This window comes from Ranitomeya imitator, chromosome 3, assembly GCF_032444005.1.
Source record: "Ranitomeya imitator isolate aRanImi1 chromosome 3, aRanImi1.pri, whole genome shotgun sequence".
Classification (NCBI taxonomy): Eukaryota; Metazoa; Chordata; class Amphibia; order Anura; family Dendrobatidae; genus Ranitomeya; species Ranitomeya imitator.
In genome coordinates this window covers 119,795,327-119,810,199 of record NC_091284.1, presented here as the reverse complement: position 1 = coordinate 119,810,199, position 14,873 = coordinate 119,795,327, and the positions used below count along the sequence as shown (strand labels likewise).

Genomic DNA, 14,873 nt, shown 5'->3' with positions numbered 1-14,873 from the left:
TCCGTGACAGACAGAAAGAAGGACAGACGGAAGTGACCCTTAGACAATTATATAGTAGATGACACCACATGTACTGGAAACAGCAACATGTGAAGGTAGCCTTACAATGCCACTTAGGAATTCAGCTAAGTTTTCAGGGTTGTAATTGTCAAAAAGCTTATTGACAGCAGAATTGTGAAGTCAGCTCCAGGTTATAGCACAGGCTATGACTCAGACAAGTAAAAGGAACTAATGCAATATATTTACTAGGTTACTTCACTTTCATATACATGAGGCAGGTGATCACAGTATTTCACTTTCATGCTCACAAGGCAGCTAGTTTCCATTGTTGCAGTGAGGTAAAGGCACGGAGCATGACCCCAGCCTTAGTGCTCACACGAGCATATACATCAAACGAGTACTAGCTGATGTTTTATCGGATAGCACTCGGACCAGTGTTATTATATGAGGCAGTGATGATCAGCAATTTTCCTTTTACAGATTCAGTAGTAGAAAAATAAAAAAAAGAATTGCAGTAAGCTGCGCATGATTCCGCAAGTCGGACGGCACGCACCCATTCACGCATGTGCGGTGTGTGGGAAATAGACTGCACTCGGATGTCATCCGCAGACTCACACTGGAGGAGATGGAGAAATCTTGTTCTCTGTCTACTCCTCAACTGTGCCGTGATTCTCTCATTCAAGAGAATCGGATCACACCAAGATGAAACTCCGATCAGAGTGTCCGTAAATCGGTCAGATTCTCTCACGTGAGAGAATCTCCCCTCGTGTGACCCCGGCCATACAAGCACTGAAACAAGAATACCAATGTAACGATAAAACATTGCACACAAGCGGGGTTATTGCTAGAATCATGAACTTTAATAGAAATCTGATATTTCAGCTTGGACTCTTTGCTTCCTATACACTGGAATGAAGAACAATCTTGTCGTTCATCATATTTGCCCACAGCAAGTTCATTACCATTTGTATCATAATGCAATAACGTTTTCTCCGGTCACCGGGATAATACCGGGTACCTATAGTCACCCCTTCAAGCAATATATATTAGGAGATGAGATTAATCTGACTTTGAAATTATTCCAACTTCTGCAAGTGATAAAAATAAAATTAAAAAAAAAAATTCGCTACATATCCACAGGTTTCCCGTTTCTGGATTTTTTTTTTTTTACAGTATTTACAAACAAAAACATATCTTTAGACATTTCTTATAGATTGAGAATACGGACGTCACAACTTGCTTCACCGGACTTCCTCTGACAACACTTGCGTGATGCAACAGGAGCGCAAACATGGAAAAATCATCCTGCGGAAGTGGTAAAGTGGAGTGCGAGCCTGAAGTAGACATATATATTTCCTGAGATGGTCAGGCTGGCACTTCCAAACAAAATATATACATAATGCTAATTCATGAATATGCAGATGAAGGTTTACTGCGTGGCCTTACTAAGCTGAAGGCGTCTTAATATTTACTTCTTTTATGGCGTGTCTGAAGAAGCTTTGGGAATCAGAATTAATTAGTACATCCAATTTGGTGGAATTTGACCAAGGGATCGTGCACATGGCCATATTTTTGGTCCGAATGCGATCCTTTAAAACATCAGATTGCACTTGGACCATTGTTAGTCTACTGGGCATGTGCACTGCAGAATCTTTCCTCGGAACGAGGTGGTCCGAGGGAAAAAAAAAGAAAAAATCACTTCATGCCATAGTGTGGTCTGATGTTCAGATCACACTAGTCCAGGCAACTCAACGAGTCCGTGGAAACTGTTGGACTGCATTCAGATGACATCTGACTGCAGTTCAATTTCCACACACTGACACAATGGAGAAGATGGAGAATTTGCTCTATCTTTTCCTGATCCGAAAGAATCGGATCACACTATGCTGACACGCTGTTCAGAGTGTAAACAACCCCAATTAACTCGGATGAGAGAATATATGCTGGTATGCACCTGCCCGGAGAATGACAGACAAGTGTGTGAACTACAACCCCCAACAAGATGAAGCTGCTGTTTCTATAAGTTCAGGTAAGTACTAAATAAATCAGAAGCTTTTAATCAACTTTTGTTTTTCTATGTGTTAAGGCCTCGTACATATTAGATAGAGGTCAGCGGGATCGGCCAACCATCTAATGTCTAAGGGGGCCTCCCGACAGTTGGAATTAAATCGCTTGTTAAGAAATAAAAGCAGCATTATTTTCGTGGAGAACACAGGAACGTACGATCGAGGTGAGCGTTCCTGTGTACAGGGAAGTCAGAGGAGATAACTGTCCAAGAACACAGAAACGAATGACCGAGATGAACGTTCCTGTGTACAGGGAAGTCAGGGGAGACAGCTGTCTGAGAAAACATGAACGTAAGACTGAGGTGAGTGTTCCTGTGTACAGGGAAGTCAGCTGTCCAAGAACATAGGAACGCAAGACCAAGGTGAGTGTTCCTGTGTACAGGGAAATCAGGGAAGTCAGCTGTCCGAGAACACAGGAACGTAAGACTGAGGTGAGTGTTCCTGTGTACAGGGAAATCAGGGAAGACAGCTGTCCAAGAACACAGGAACGCAAGACCGAGGTGAGTGTTCCTGTGTACAGGGAAATCAGGGAAGACAGCTGTCCAAGAACATGGGAACGCAAGACCGAGGTGAGTGTTCCTGTGTACAGTGAAATCAGGGAAGACAGCTGTCCGAGAACATAGGAACGCAAGACCGAGGTGAGTGTTCCTGTGTACAGGGAAATTAGGGAAGACAGCTGTCCGAGAACATAGGAACACAAGACTGAGGTGAGTGTTCCTGTGTACAGGGAAATCAGGGAAGACAGCTGTCCAAGAACATGGGAACGCAAGACCGAGGTGAGTGTTCCTGTGTACAGGGAAATCAGGGAAGACAGCTGTCCAAGAACATGGGAACGCAAGACCGAGGTGAGTGTTCCTGTGTACAGTGAAATCAGGAAAGACAGCTGTCCGAGAACATAGGAACGCAAGACCGAGGTGAGTGTTCCTGTGTACAGGGAAATTAGGGAAGACAGCTGTCCGAGAACATAGGAACACAAGACTGAGGTGAGTGTTCCTGTGTACAGGGAAGACAGCTGTCCAAGAACATGGGAACGCAAGACCGAGGTGAGTGTTCCTGTGTACAGGGAAATCAGGGAAGACAGCTGTCCAAGAACATGGGAACGCAAGACCGAGGTGAGTGTTCCTGTGTACAGTGAAATCAGGGAAGACAGCTGTCCGAGAACATAGGAACGTAAGACCGAGGTGAGTGTTCCTGTGTACAGGGAAGACAGCTGTCCAAGAACATGGGAACGCAAGACCGAGGTGAGTGTTCCTGTGTACAGGGAAATCAGGGAAGACAGCTGTCCAAGAACATGGGAACGCAAGACCGAGGTGAGTGTTCCTGTGTACAGTGAAATCAGGGAAGACAGCTGTCCGAGAACATAGGAACGCAAGACCGAGGTGAGTGTTCCTGTGTACAGGGAAATTAGGGAAGACAGCTGTCCGAGAACATAGGAACACAAGACTGAGGTGAGTGTTCCTGTGTACAGGGAAGACAGCTGTCCAAGAACACAGGAATGTACAACTGAGGTGAGTTTTCCCGTGTACATGGAAGTCAGGGAAGTCAGCTGTCCAAGAACATAGGAACGCAAGATCGAGGTGAGTGTTCCTGTGTACAGGGAAGTCAGGTGAGGCAGCTGTCCGAGAACACAGGAACGCAAGACCGAGGTGAGCGTTCCTCTTCACTGGCAGCTGTCTGATGTATATGGCCAACTTTATGTTCCATCCGTACTAGCCTAATGCTTTCTGTTGATACTGAAGCCATGATGTGCATCACAGATCCATTGGGTGCCAGAAATTCACAAAATCTCATTCACTTGCTGCAGAGAAAATCCACAGTATGAATTTGAATTTACAGATTACACTGCAGACTTGAATGTAAATTAAAGATCCTGTAGGTGTTTCCACAGCGGAAAGGTCTTGTGGGAATGTACCTAATGGAAAAACACCAGGTATATATGATACTGAAGTTACAAAAACGTACAAGAGATCAAAAATGTACATGCAACATTTGGCTGGTGTATTTTATAGGGACACGCCACACAAATGCCCCATGTGATCCTGGCTTAGGTGATCTGAAAATACTGAAGGGCAGCAATGGTTATGCCCTGTGTTCCCATCAGCCGGCATTTATGGCAGTCTTGGATCCACAGATGATCTGCCCACAGAGCAGGCGTTGATGATGGAAAATGTTCCCAGCTGTCCGGCTTTATTTTCTCCCATTGGATAATTTCTGTTCTACTTTGTGGAAAATGCCCCCAAACCAGACACAATGAGCCTTCTTTATCAAAGTTGCCCAAAGAAAATGAGGCTTTACTCCCCATAGAAGCCAATCATTGAGCAGCTTTCAGCCTTCTAGCACAAGTTAAGAAATGGAAGCTGTGATCGGATTGGGCAGGTTTGGATAACGTAGACCAAGTGTTTGAATACATAGTAATGATGCTACTGGTATGATCCGTACAGCTTATATACAATGCATAACTAAGGGGAAATCATTTAAAGTGTGAACTACATACACTTGGCTCTTCAGCACAACAATGGTTTTCCTGTAGAGCAGATCACCGTGTCTATACTTTTGTTCGCAGTGCTATGATGTTATCCTGAATGTGGCTGTACATCTAGAATATACACTGATTTAATAAAAATAAATATGAAGGGTCCCAGTCTCTTCACCTCTAGCAGCACCTCCTGTTTAATCCTTGATGGGTAAAAAGGTCACCTGGGCTTATAACAAAATGCTTGCTGGTCTTGCCATAAATCTTATTAACACTAGAAGGTAATGGGTCTATGGCTTTTTTTAAGAACGTTTTCCAACATCACAGATACAGTGAGGCTAACTCCGTTCCCTAAATAGTTATTAATGTCTTTTAAGCCAACAGACGGACTACTCCATTGTCAGAGCCCAGGAGAAGTAGTCTCTTGGTGGGTAAAACGGCCAGGTTGGTTAAGGTCCCCTTGAAGTTCTCCGAGCTGAGTTTGGTTGTGCTGTTCGGCTGTGTCGAGGAGTCAAGTAGAGAGTAGATGCCAATTTTATTCGCCACGGTCCCGGTTATTATCTCACTGCCGTACAGATCAAGGGCGTGAATGGGGTCAGAATTAGACTTGAAGTGATGTAACGGTTTCTGCTCAAGCTCCTTCCAGACAGCGAGGGAATGGTCAGATGAGGAGCTCACGATGAGGTTTCCATCTGCTGCCTGCAGGACAGAGAAGTCATTGGTGAACTGGACAGAGAAATCAGCTAATATATTAATAAAGATATCAAAAGGAAAAGCCTACGACAGACAAGGAAGCTATATTTTACTTATATGAGTGCACCCATTGAAATGTAGAGCAAGATCCGCAGTGATACAGCGACGGAGCCAAAGTCCACTTCCACTAACTATTAAGACATTTTATGATACAGTTGTGTTGAGTATTTGATTTGATATATAGGAAGCCATTATCTACACAGGATCAACATATACTACGTAAGCTTATAATCAAATAAAGTTTAGGAAACTGCTTAAGCAGGAATTTCTTAAAGGGTTATTTGTGTCCTCTATCTTCAGGAGCACACTGCTCCTCAGCCTACTGGCTTCCTGCTTGCCGTGGGCTGGTGTATTCCTGAAGATTGAAAGTTTGGACCAGCGGCATAGTTGAGGTCTGCCATGCTGCTAGATGAGGCACTTTTGCCTCTGCAGTATCTCAAGCACAGGGGCTCTTAAGTAGGCAGGATCAAGAGATCCGAACAGGTTCAGAACAGCACTTACAAGCTCCATAGAAAAAAATACTGTTAAAGATAGGAAACCAGACACCTCTGATAGATTACTAAGGAGCTGGTAACCTAGACAATGAGTAGTAAACTATAGCATTAATGATTCCTCCAGTCTTCAGAGCAGAGAGGATGTTGATAAAAACAGACTGCAAAATTGTTTGTTTTAATAAGCACTTTAAATGTTACCCATTTATGATCATGAGAAAACCCCCCTTAGTAGCGTGGTTACTTAAAAGGGAAACTGTTAGCGGATTTGCGATGCCCAAACCACAGAAAGAACGATTCAGAGACGGGCGACACGACTGCAGCCAGGAGTATTTCTAAATATTCTGTACAGAGCCGACTGTGGGCTGAGATGAGACTAGGCCGGCGTCCCCCAGCGTCACTGCAGGTGATGGACAGGTCTCTTGATTGCAATAAACTCAATCACCTCTAGAAGGTGCAGGTCTGATTAAAGCAGCCTGTGGCTTGGGCAGCACCAGGCAAGTGAAACATTCGCTAAAAAAAAAAAAAATATATATATATAACACCCCTGCAATTCTGTCAGATAATACTCAGTTTCTTCCTGAAAATGATTGCAATCACAAATTCTTTGGTATTATTATCTTCATTTAATTGGTCTTAAATGAAAAAACACAAAAAGAATTGTCCGAAAGCCAAATTGGATATAATTCCACACCAAACATAAAAAGGGGGTGGACAAAAGTATTGGCACCGTTCGAAAAATCATGTGATGCTTCTCTAATTTGTGTAATTAACAGCACCTGTAACTTACCTGTGGCACCTAACAGGTGTTGGCAATAACTAAATCACACTTGCAGCCAGTTGACATGGATTAAAGTTGACTCAACCTCTGTCCTGTGTCCTTGTGTGTACCACATTGAGCATGGAGAAAAGAAAGAAGACCAAAGAACTGTCTGAGGACTTGAGAAACCAAATTGTGAGGAAGCATGAGCAATCTCAAGGCTACAAGTCCATCTCCAAAGACCTGAATGTTCCTGTGTCTACCGTGCGCAGTGTCATCAAGAAGTTTAAAGCCCATGGCACTGTGGCTAACCTCCCTAGATGTGGATGGAAAAGAAAAATTGACAAGAGATTTCAATGCAAGATTGTGCGGATGTTGGATAAAGAACCTAGACTAACATCCAAACAAGTTCAAGCTGCTCTGCAGTCCGAGGGTACAACAGTGTCAACCCGTACTATCCATCGGTGTCTGAATGAAAAGGGACTGTATGGTAGGAGACCCAGGAAGACCCCACTTCTTACCCTGAGACATAAAAAAGCCAGGCTGGAGTTTGCCAAAACTTACCTAAAAAAGCCTAAAACGTTTTGGAAGAATGTTCTCTGGTCAGATGAGACAAAAGTGGAGCTTTTTGGGCAAAGGCATCAACATAGAGTTTAGACGAGAAAAAAAGAGGCATTCAAAGAAAAAAACACGGTCCCTACAGTCAAACATGGCGGAGGTTCCCTGATGTTTTGGGGTTGCTTTGCTGCCTCTGGCACTGGACTGCTTGACCGTGTGCATGGCATTATGAAGTCTGAAGACTACCAACAAATTTTGCAGCATAATTTAGGGCCCAGTGTGAGAAAGCTGGGTCTCCCTCAGAGGTCATGGGTCTTCCAGCAGGACAATGACCCAAAACACACTTCAAAAAGCACTAGAAAATGGTTTGAGAGAAAGCACTGGAGACTTCTAAGGTGGCCAGCAACGCGTTCAGACCTGAATCCCATAAAACACCTGTGGAGAGATCTAAAAATGGCAGTTTAGAGAAGGCACCCTTCAAATATCAGGGACCTGGAGCAGTTTGCCAAAGAAGAATGGTCTAAAATTCCAGCAGAGCATTGTAAAAAACTCATTGATGGTTACCGGAAGTGATTGGTGGCAGTTATTTTGGCTAAAGGTTGTGCAACCAAGTATTAGGCTGAGGGTGCCAATACTTTTGTCTGGCCCATTTTTGACTTTTGTGTGAAATGATCAATGTTTTGCTTTTTGCTTCATTCTCTTTTGTGTTTTTTCATTTAAGACAAATTAAACGAAGATAATAATACCAAAGAATTTGTGATTGCAATTATTTTCAGGAAGAAACTGAGTATTATCTGACAAAATTGCAGGGGTGTTAATACTTTTGGCCATGACAGTGTATGTATGTATGTATGTATGTATGTATGTATGTATGTATGTATGTATGTATATATATTCACACTCGTGATAGCATGAGACGGACTCTACAATAGTGGCTCAGGTAGTGCAGCTTATCCAGGATGGCACATCATTGCGAGCTGTGGCAAGGTGGTTTGCTGTGTCTGTCAGCGTAGTGTCCAGAGGCTGGAGGCGCTACCAGGAGATGTGGAGGGCACCATAGGAGGGAAACAACCCAGCAGCAGTACTGCTACCTCAGCCTCTGTGCAAGGAGGAACAGGAGGGGCACTGTCAGAGCCCTGCAAAATGACCTCCAGTAGGCCACAAATGTGCATGTGCCTGCAAAATGGTTAGAAACAGACTCCATGAGGATGGTCTGAGTGCCCGGCGTCCACAGATGGGGGTAGTGCTCACCGCCCAAAACCCTCCAGGATGCATGGCATTTGCTACAGAACACCAGGATTGGCAAATCCGCCACTGGCGCCTTGTGCGCTTCACAGATGAAAGCAGGTTCACACTGACCACATGTGACAGATGTGACAGAGTCTGGAGATGCCGTGGAGAGCGATCTGCTGCCTGCAACATCTTTCAGCATGACCAGTTTGGCAGTGGGTCAGAAATGGTGTGGGGTGGCATTCCTTTGGAGGGCCGCAAGACCCTCCATGTGCTTGCCAGAGGTAGCCTCACTGCCATTGGGCACCAAGATGAGATTATCAGAGCCATTGTGAGACCATATGCTGGTGCGGTTGGCCCTGGGTTCCTCCTAATGCAGGACAATGCCAGACCCCATGTAGCTGGAGTATGTCAGCAGTTCCTGCAAGATGAAGGCATTGAAGCTATGGACTGGCCAGCCCATTCCCCAGACCTGAATCCGATTGAACACATCTGGGACATCATGTCTCGCACCATCCACCAACGTCACGTTGCACCACAGACTGTCCAGGAGTTGTCGGATGCTTTAGTCCTGGTCTCGGATGAAATCCCTCAGGAGACCATCCGCCGCCTCATCTGGAGCATGCCCAGGCGTTGTAGGGAGATCATACAGGCACATGGAGGCCACACACACTGCTGAGCATCATTTCTTTGTCTTGAGGCACTTCCACTGAAGTTGAAGTCCACTGTAATTCTGTAATTTGATTTTCCACTTTGATTTTGAGTATCATTCCAACTCCAGACCTCCATGGGATATTCATTTTGATTTACATTGATCATTTTTATGTTTTACTGTTCTCAACACATCCTATGTAATGAATAAATATTTACAACTGGACTATTTAATTCAGTGATGTCTAGGATGTGGGATTTTAGTGATCCCATTATTTTTTTGAGCAGATTATATATATATATATATATATATATATATATATATATATATATATATATATATATATATATAAACACATGAAGTTAGACAAAAAATGTCACATTTCCTACAGCTTCTCTGTCACCTGTGGTTTATGAATCAGCCTCTAATAGGAACACTACTGATCGTCTGTCTAAAAGGTGCAAGAAGGGTCTTGTAAGCCATAATGATATAAAGCACAACTATTATAACTTATTAAGAAACTGTGTAGTAAATCTACTACTATCCAAAATTGCAGGGGTTGAATAAAGGGACCATCTCTTTAGGATAATAAACAAGTTGTGATGGGATGGACGTTATTTCACCTTGACTCAGAACAGGTTAAACAAACTATCCCAACGAGCACTGGGGCAGGTAAATATAAAGAAGAGTTAATGATTACTGGGGCTTGGGTAAGACACCCACGGACACTTGTCTTTCTGATTTAAACAAACTGCTTAATACAGTCCACAAAAGGGCTGGTTACTAGCACCGTATAAATCCATTACCATCAGCAGGAACCCCGCATACACTGGCAGTGTGGTCATCAGCGGAAGCTGGGAAGCTAAAAAATTACCTAAAAGCAAGGGTTTATTAAATAAAGTACAATTCAAGTGGTCCCCCATCTCTGCAACTGAGACTAGACTATGTATTGCAAATGTGACTTCTGGATAGTGCTGCACCCCACCACTCCGAGCTCTGGGGCTCCTGCCAATCTTGTGTCGAGGTCTTGTGAGCACTGCAGCCTTCACAATTCCATCACAGCAAACCTCTCTCAGACTCATAGATCTATATTATATTTTAATTTTTATACATACATATATATTCTAAAATCTCTATCTCTCTAGCTCTACATCCTAGAGCGATAGATATAGATCTAATCATCTCCGCAAATTAAAATACTTTATAACTCCAGCTTGAAAAATGCTGAGGTGTTATGGAAGCCCAGGTTGCTTTGCTAGCAGCCTTCAGCTTGTCTGCATTGCTGGGTCTGGTGTCTCTCATCTTCCTCTTGAGAATACCCCATAGATTCTCTATGGGGTTAGGGTCAGGTGAGTTTGCTGGCCAATCAAGCACAGTGACACTGTTGTTTGTAAACCAGGTATTGGTACTTTTGGAAGTGTGGACAGCTGCCAAGTCCTGCTGGAGAATGAAGTTTCCATCTCCAACATGATTGTCGGCAGAGGGAAGCATGAAGTGCTCTAAAATTTCCTGGTAGACGGCTGTACTGACTTTGGTCTTGATAAAACACAGTGGACCTACACCAGCAGATGACATGGCTCCCCAAACCATCACTGATTATGGAAACTTCACAGCAGATCTCAAGCAGCTTTGATTGTGTGCCTATCCACTCTTTCTCCAGACTCTGGGACCTTGATTTCCAAATGAAATGCAAAATTTACTTTCCTTCTGAAGTGTGTCAATGACTGCCTTCTGGACATCTGTCAAGTCAGCAGTCTTCCCCATGATTGTGGAGCATACTGAATAAGACTAAGGGACCTTTTAAATACTTAGGAAGCCCTGGCAGGTGTTTTTTGTTAATTTTTTTTAATTTAGTGAGATAATGACTCAGAGGGAACAGTAAAATCCCACATCCAAGATATCACTGAATGAAATATTCCAGTTGAAATCTTTATTAATTACATAGTGGAATGTGTTGAAAACAATAAAACCTAAAAATTATCAACGTAAATCACAACTAATATCCCACGGAGGTCTGGAGTTGGAATAATGCTCAAAATGAAAGTGGAAAATTAAGTTACAGGCTGATCCAACTTCAGTGGAAATTCCTCAAGACAAGGAAATGTAGTGTGTGTAGTCTCCACGTGCCTGTATGACCTCCCTACAATGCCTGGGAATGCTCCTGATGAGGCGGCGGATGGTCTCCTGAGGGATCTCCTCCCAGACCTGGACTAAAGCATTCGCCAACTCCAGGACAGTCTGTGGTGCAACGTGACATTGGTGGATGGTGCGAGACATGATGTCCCCGATGTGTGCAATCGCATTCGGGTCTGGGGAACGAGCGGGCCAGTCCACAGCTTCAATGCCTTCATCTTGCAGGAACTACTGACACGCTCCAGCCACATGAGGTCTGGCATTGTCCTGCATTAGGAGGAACCCAGGGCCAACTGCACCAACATATGATCTCACATGGGGTCTGAGGATCTCATCTCGGTACCTAATGGCAGTCAGGCGAGCACATAGAGGGCTATGCGGCCCTCCAAAGAAATGCCACCCCACACTATTACGGACCCACTGCCAAACTGGTCATGCTGAAGGATGTTGCAGGCAACAGATTGCTCTCAACGGCATCTCCAGACTCTGTCGCGTGCTCAGTGTAAACCTGCTTTCATCTGTGAAAAGCACAGGGCACCAGTGGCGAATTTGCCAATCCTGGTGTTCTGTGGCAAATGCCAAGCATCCTGAACGGTGTTGGGCTGTGAGCACAACCCCCATCTGTGGATGTCAGGCACTCAGACCATCCTCATGTAGTCGGTTTCTAAACGTTGTGCAGACACATGCACATTTGTGGCCTGCTGGAGGTCATTTTGCAGGGCTCTTCCTGTTCCTCCTTGCACAAAGGCTGAGGTAGCGGTCCTGCTGCTGGGTTGTTGCCCTCCTACAGCCCCCTCCACGTCTCTTGGTGTACTGGCCTGTCTCCTGGTAGCGCTTCCAGCCACTGGACACTACACTGACAAACACAGCAAACCTTCTTGCCACAACTCGCATTGATGTGCCATCCTGGATGAGCTGCACTACCTGAGCCACTTGTGTGGGTTGTAGAGTCCGTCTCATGCTACCATGAGTGCAAAAGCATAACCAACATTCAAAAGTGACCAAAACATCAGCCAGAAAGCATTGGTACTCAGATGTGGTCTGTGGTCCCCACCTGCAGGACCACTCCTTTATTGAGTGTGTCTTGATAATTGCCAACAATTTCTATCTGTTGTCTATTCCATTTGCACAACAGCATGTGAAACAGATTGTCAATCTGTATACAGTCTGATTTCACAGATGTTTAATTTACTTGGAGTTATATTCTAATGTGTAAGTGTACCCTTTATTTTTTTGAGAAGTGTGTGTGTGTGTGTGTGTGTGTGTGTGTATGTGTTTGCGCGTGTGCGTGTATGTACAGTCATGGCCAAAAGTATTGACACCCGTGCAATTCTGTCAGATAATACTCATTTTCTTCCTGAAAATAATGGCAAACACAAATTATTTGGTATTATTATCTTCATTTAATTTGTCTTAAATGAAAAAACACAAAAAGAATTGTCCTAAAGCCAAATTGGATATAATTCTACACCAAACATAAAAAAGGGGGTGGACAAAAGTATTGGCACTGTTTGAAAAATAGGGATTTTTGTGTACTCACCGAAAAAATCCTTTTCTCCGAGCCATTCATTGGGGGACTCAGACCGTGGGTGTATGCTGCTGCCAATAGGAGGCTGAAACTAAGTGATACAAAAAAAGTTAGCTCCTCCCCTGCAGTATATACCCTCCTGCTGGCTCTCAGCTAACCAGTTCGGTGCAAAAGCAGTAGGAGATCAATAACAATATATGAGCGTATAGCATGTCATATTCTAAAAAACAAGCATAAGCTAATAACAGGGTGGGAGCTGTGTCCCCCAATGAATGGCTCGGAGAAAAGGATTTTACGGTGAGTACACAAAAATCCCTATTTCTCCTTCGCCTCATTGGGGGACACAGACCGTGGGACGTCCCAAAGCAGTCCCTGGGTGGGGACAACAATAGATCAGGCCCTGTGTAACCGCTACTTACAAGTGCGCCACCGCGGCCTGCAGAGTCCGACTGCCCAGACTCACATCTGTGGAAGTGTGGGAATTATAGTGCTTCAAGAATGCATGCGGACTGGACGAATCCGCAAGCTTGCAGGCGTGCCTTGCTGACGCCTGGTGCCTAGAACCCTTGATAGACAGGGAGATAGGCTGACATCTAGCACGGAAGGACTCCTGGATGGTGAAAAGAATTCACCATGTTATCATGGTCGATGAAACGGCTAAACCCTTCCTGAAAATGTCAGGAAGCCTTCCTCTACCGTCAGGAAGCCCAAATAAAATGTCCAACCTTCAGAAGGACGCTGTCCTCAAGACGTACCTACTCCGAGCACTCACTTCGTCCAGAATATGGGGGATCTTATTCCATTTTGTGGACTGGAGCCAAAAGAGATGAGAGAAGAACTATGCCCTCATAACAGTGGTAATACAGTACCACCTTGGTAACAAGGGATGGAGATGGCCTGAGGACAACCTTGCCTCGAAGGTAATAAGGGAAAAAAGTCTGAAAGAGCAGAGAAGCTAGCTCCAAAGACTCGTCAGAGTGAGAATATCGCAGAGGAGAACGGGACGACTTTCCCTGATAGTAAAGTCTGCCCGGATGAAAAAGGAGCCTACTGTAAGGCTCCTAGGAATAATAAGGTCCCAATGATCTAACGGTATGCGATAGGGAAGAACTACATGTGAAAACTCCCTGTGAGAAAGTCCCTACTTGCAGTTGTGCTGCGATAAGGCGAGAAGATACTAGCTCCGCAAACAAAAAACGGACGTGGTCAGTGCGGATCTCTGAGGATCACTGGGGCCCCTTTCTGCTTCCGAAAGGCTTTCGGAAGCAGTGGAAGGGGAGTTATGGAAACTGGTACCACGGCAGAACCAGAACATGGAAAGCGATGGCTCTTGGATCTCGAGGCCGAACCACGAACTCGAGTACATTGGCCTTCCGTCTGGATGTCATCCCACCTACAACTGGAGAACTCCAGTAAGGACAGATCTGATGGAAGACTTCGGGGTGAAGTTCCCACTGACTTGAGGCGGAACCCTGACGGCTGAATTTGTTTGCCGTTCAGAGTTCTACTTCTGGGATATATACTGCCGAGATCACCGAATAATAGACTTCGGCCCATCAGAGAAAGTGAGGTACCTCGGTCATGGCGCCTGATCGTGGGTAGCTGCTAGATGACTGACGTAAGGCACCGCCGTGGCATTATCCAATTGAATTCGGATAGGGAGACCCGCCAGAAGGCAGTGGACCTGATGTAAGACTACCGTTCGGATCTCCAGAACAATGATGGGGAGAAGAAGACTGGCATTGGTAGTTACTAATAACCATTGAACCGGGAGAAAGGCCCTGGATAAAGAAGGAGCTCAGAGACTATTGTCTGAAAGTCTATTTGACTTGCTGAAAACGAGCGGAGCGAAGGAAACCGCTTCCATTGTCGTCACCATTTTTCCTCAGAACTCTCTTAGCAAATCGAATGAAATGAGGGGGTGAGTAATCAAGTCCTCAGAACTCTCCTTGCGTGAGCTCCCTGTTGAAGGGCCATGACCTTGTCTCGAGGAAGAATTACCATCCTTCTAGAAGTGTGCAGGATCATCCTCAAAAAGGATATCTGCTGGGCTGGAAATGAGGAGAACTTATCTAAGTGTAGCTGCCAGCCCAGGAGAGAAGGTATCGCAAGAGATATAGACGACTCAGCGTAGTCCTGGAAGGGCAGCTAGACAGACCAAACAGGGCAGGACGAGCACGCCTCTAGAGTGCAAGAGAAACATGACATCCGCCATGACCCGAGCGAACA

At 44.8% G+C, this 14,873-nt stretch overlaps 1 protein-coding gene across 1 annotated transcript in view; it reads right to left on the bottom strand.

The window, feature by feature from the left end:
- Positions 1–838: 838 nt before the first annotated feature.
- Positions 839–14,873, bottom strand: part of WDR81 (WD repeat domain 81) — a 71,396-nt gene continuing 57,361 nt past the window's right edge. The window contains exon 11 of the mRNA XM_069761355.1: positions 839–5,238. Within this exon, the coding sequence (XP_069617456.1) occupies positions 4,912–5,238 (327 nt within the window). The 3' untranslated portion in view covers positions 839–4,911. The remainder of the gene's footprint in view (positions 5,239–14,873) is intronic.